This window comes from Vigna angularis, chromosome 8 (genome assembly GCF_016808095.1).
Source record: "Vigna angularis cultivar LongXiaoDou No.4 chromosome 8, ASM1680809v1, whole genome shotgun sequence".
NCBI lineage: Eukaryota > Viridiplantae > Streptophyta > Magnoliopsida > Fabales > Fabaceae > Vigna > Vigna angularis.
The window spans coordinates 13,347,188-13,351,609 of NC_068977.1; the positions used below are offsets into that span (position 1 = coordinate 13,347,188).

A 4,422-nucleotide genomic window follows, 5' to 3' on the forward strand; every position below is an offset into this window, starting at 1 on the left:
TAGTTTCACCTTTGCATTTATGTCTCCATAACTGTAGGTTCTCACCAACATGCCCCAAATCTCCTTTGCAATGGCTACATTAGAGATTTTGTTGAAAATCTTTTGACTTACACATTGATACATTAAGAATCTGGCCTTGCTATCCAGTTTCTCCAGTATCTTGTGTTCTTTCTTCTGTTCTTGGGTTGCCTTTTCACTCAACATAGGCACCCCATCTTCAATGACTTCCAACACATCTTGAAAACCAAATACAGCCCACATCTTGATCCGCCAATCAGCAAATTGCTTGCCATCAAACATGGGTAGTGATCCTTGAATTCCTCCAATTCCAGCCATCCTTTCTTGCAACAATCTTTCTGAATCTTTGATCTACACACAGTCAAAGAACCCTTCTTTCTGCACTTCTAGATACACACACCTCCAGATATCAACACAACACCCACCCGGACAACAACCTAAGCTCTTGATACCATATTAGAAAAAGTAGGGGCAGAAACGTAACTACACGCCAAATAATATCTTCTGATATTAAAGAAGCGAAAAAAGCACGTGATAGGGTGAAACAACAGAGCGTGATGTTCCTAGAGAGAGATCAGAGTGTCTGGAGCTCTACTAGGGTTCCTCCATATACAACCTCAGGCCATCGCACTCACTGCTCACCGGAGAATAGCACACACACAAGGATCAGATAGGCACACTCTCAGAAGACATTTAGGTATAATACTCTTAGAAATTTTTATTGAACACCAAACTGAATCATTTACAGCAATATATACAAGATAGCAAAACTGTAACTGAAAAACTAACTTGTTTTTGTTTAACATAACAGTTCAAACCTTGCATGAACCTATTTGTGTTTAACTTTTTTTTATATGCAGACACGCAACCACAAGTATAGAGGATTCAAATCATCTATTATTTATGATAATGTTTCAATTATACATTAGCCCGACTAAAAAAAAAAGATTACTACAAACTTCGGCTCTGGTCTTTCAAGATGTTTTTCAAGGCCTCGGAGGCTAACTGGAATTCTGAAGCCTAAGTGAGTAAATGCTTGCGACATGTACATATTTCTAATTTCTTTTCTAATGTTTTGACTGTGGTTGACGTTTATCAAATTTTTCTTATTGACTTCAATGGAAGAGGGAGACAGGTGAAGAGGGGAGGGACTGGAGTCCAGGACCTACATCTTCCACTAATAAGGTTTTCTAAATATTCACTTTTCCAAATCTTTTTTTCAACCACACGTCTGCAAAGATAAAAGACATTTTGTTTTTGAAGAGTATTGAGCATGTAATTGGTTTTTAAAAATATTAAAAGGAAGTTAAGAGATGTTATCAGTTATGAAAGAATAGTTTAAAACCTTTAAAAAATACATAAACTTATTTTTAAATAATCTAACCAATTTGAATTTTAGTGTAAGTAAACACACTTTATAATTATGAAAAACAAAAAATATATATTGCTTTAAATAATAACATATTATTATACATATATTTATAAAATCTTAATATGCACTTAAAATCTTATACTTCATTGAAATTGAATATAAAAATAGACTATATTATTTGCATGATTGGTATAATGATATTATTTGCATGATTGACAAAGTAATAATGATATGATTAAGTAGTTAAAAATTCAAAATATTAATGTTTTAAAAGTATTATTATTAAAGTTATTTATTTTACTATTAATTATTAATGAATATATTTTTCATTCACCACAAAAAAAGAACGAAACCAAAATTTAGCTTTTTCCCTTTTTTTTACCCTCAATCAGTATCCAATTATTTAAAAAAAAAAATTAGTGTCATATGAATGTATCCCATTATTTAAAAAAAAAATTAGTGTGATATGAATGTAAGTCCTCGTGTCAATGTATTACTTACTACCTTTTCTAAATATTCACTGAATTGAGCCTCCTAATTGACTTTTAAAAATATTAAAAAGAAGTTGAAAGATGTTATCAGTTATGATGAAAGAATAGTTTAAAAGCTTTAAAAAATACATAAATTCATTTTTAAATAATCTAACAAATTTGAATTTTAGGTAAATAAACACACTTTATAATTATGAAAAACAAAAAATATATATTGCTTTACATAATAACATATATATATATATATATATATATATATATATATATATATATATATATATATATGTATATTTATAAAATCTTAATATACACTTAAAATCTTATAAAATCTTTTGGACTCATATCTACTTCATTGAAATTGAATATAAAAATAGAATACTCATATTATTTGCATGATTGGTATAATAATATTATTTGCATGATTAGTATATAATGATATTATTTGCATGATTGACAAAGTAATAATGATATTATTAAGTAGTTAAAAATTCAAAATATTCATGTTTTAAAAATATTATTATTAAAGTTATTTATTTTACTATTAATTATTAATCTATTTATGAATATAATTTGATAGACATAATTATGGATATTAATTTATAGATATAATTATAATTATTAGTTTACGATTTTTTTTAAAGTGATATTGATCAAATATAAGAATTGGCATAATAAATTATATGTATGATAAAAATGTAAAAAAAAAACATAAAAAAATATAGATTACAAGATGTAAACCAATATTTTCATGAAAACTGAAAATTAATATTATAAGAAAACAAATATATATTAAAAAATAAGTTATGTATCCCAATTGTTATAGAAAATAATAATATATGTTGGATTCCATTTTTATTTGTGTGTTAATTAAGCTGACCTTATTTTGTTTTTATTTATTTTGGATTATTGAAACAAAAAAAAATTATATTAGACATAGAGTAACTTAAGATTTTTATCACTAGTAATTAATATTTAACTAATTGATAGCAATATTTTAAATAATTGAAAAGAAAAAGCATGCCCTGATTGTAATTTTTTATCTTTAGTTTTAGGTTTAATTGCTTGTTTTGTCCCCAGTTTTGTTGAAGTGTGTCAAGTTCATCCATTCTTTTAAAAAAGTTGCAAGTTCGTCCACACGTGGTTTAAAAGTGTCAATTGCATCCTAACGTTGAAAAATTTGCATCAATGAAGTCCTCTCCGTTAAATATAGACTAACAGTGTTAACTGATTGATGATTTGGCAGTAGAGAATTTAACGTGACAAAAGAGTGGCAATATTGGTAATGACGTGTGAATGAAATGTTGGGTGACATGGCATTAGGTGAAACTTCGTATGAAGATGCTTGATGATACTAGAAAGAAGACATCTGTTGAGGAGATGCGTCAAAGTGATTGTAGTCGTCGTCGATGAGGAAGGGGAAATGATTCTTGCTTTAGGCGCGATGGACGACCAGTGGAAAGCCTGCACCATCTTAGCCAATAACAAGTTTATATGCACCATGCCTAAACTCCACGCCGGACAAATCCTCCTCCCTATACCGAAGGGCATCATCCTCACACCTTTCGTTCCGGTCACGTCCACGTCAACCCCATCCCCGCTCAAAAACCTTTCGGGTCGGAACTCATTCGGATCCTCCCACATATTCGGATCCTCCGTCAACCAGGCCGTGTAAAACTCCACACTCGCGTTCTTCGGGACCGTATACCCTCCCAGCTTAGTATCCTCCGTCGTAGCGTGGGACAACACGAAGTGGCTCGGCGGGTGACGCCGGAAGGTCTCCTTCACCACGGCGCTCAGGTAAGGCATCCTCTCAACGTGACTCTCCGTAATCACCCCGTCCTTCCCCACACAGTCCACAATCTCTTTGTACAACCTCTCTTGAATCTCTTGATCCACCACCAAATGAAACAGCGCCCACTCCACCGCGGTGGCGCTCGTGTCCGTCCCGGCGCTGATAACCTCCGACACGAGCGTCACGAGCTCTTCCTTCCCCAACTGTCCACGTCCAGGCACCTCCAACCCGAACAACGAGTCCAAGTAAGCAGCCCCAACGGGACTCGCCATTTCATCTCCGGAGAATCTCCCTTCCACGTAGGCCTTTCTATTCCTTATCAACGGCGCCAACAGTTCGACCTGTCTTTTCCTCAACTCTCTGGCAACTTGCAGCGTGAAGGTTATTCTTTGAACCCGTTTCATGGGGAAGAAGACCAGGGTTTGCGGTTAAAGGCGTGAATGTTTTACCCTCCGACGAGTTCACGGCGCAAGGGTTCTGATTTATGGAAATCTTTTTGGGTTTCACGGTGCAAGTCTGGGTTTCGCTAATTTTAGGATTAGGATTCCGATTGAGAAGGTTAGGGTTTCCAACCTGTTCTTACAAATTAGGGAGATTTCTCTTATGTAATTGGAATTAAGATGATTGAAATTAGGGTTGTTGAGCTTGTTCTGCTTTTTGGGTGGTTATGAGTTCGTGATTTGGGTTTTCTATTGATTCACGGTATAGGGTTTCCGGGAACAATATGCAAGGAGCGAAAACTGATAAAG

General features: G+C 33.6%; 1 protein-coding gene across 1 annotated transcript; it reads right to left on the reverse strand.

The window, feature by feature from the left end:
* Window positions 1–3,132: 3,132 nt before the first annotated feature.
* Window positions 3,133–4,077, reverse strand: LOC128193725 (cytochrome P450 77A3-like). Its single transcript, XM_052867809.1, has one exon. It carries the CDS (start codon window positions 4,075–4,077, stop codon window positions 3,133–3,135), a length of 945 nt encoding a protein of 314 aa, XP_052723769.1.
* Between the last annotated feature and the right edge of the window lie 345 nt (window positions 4,078–4,422).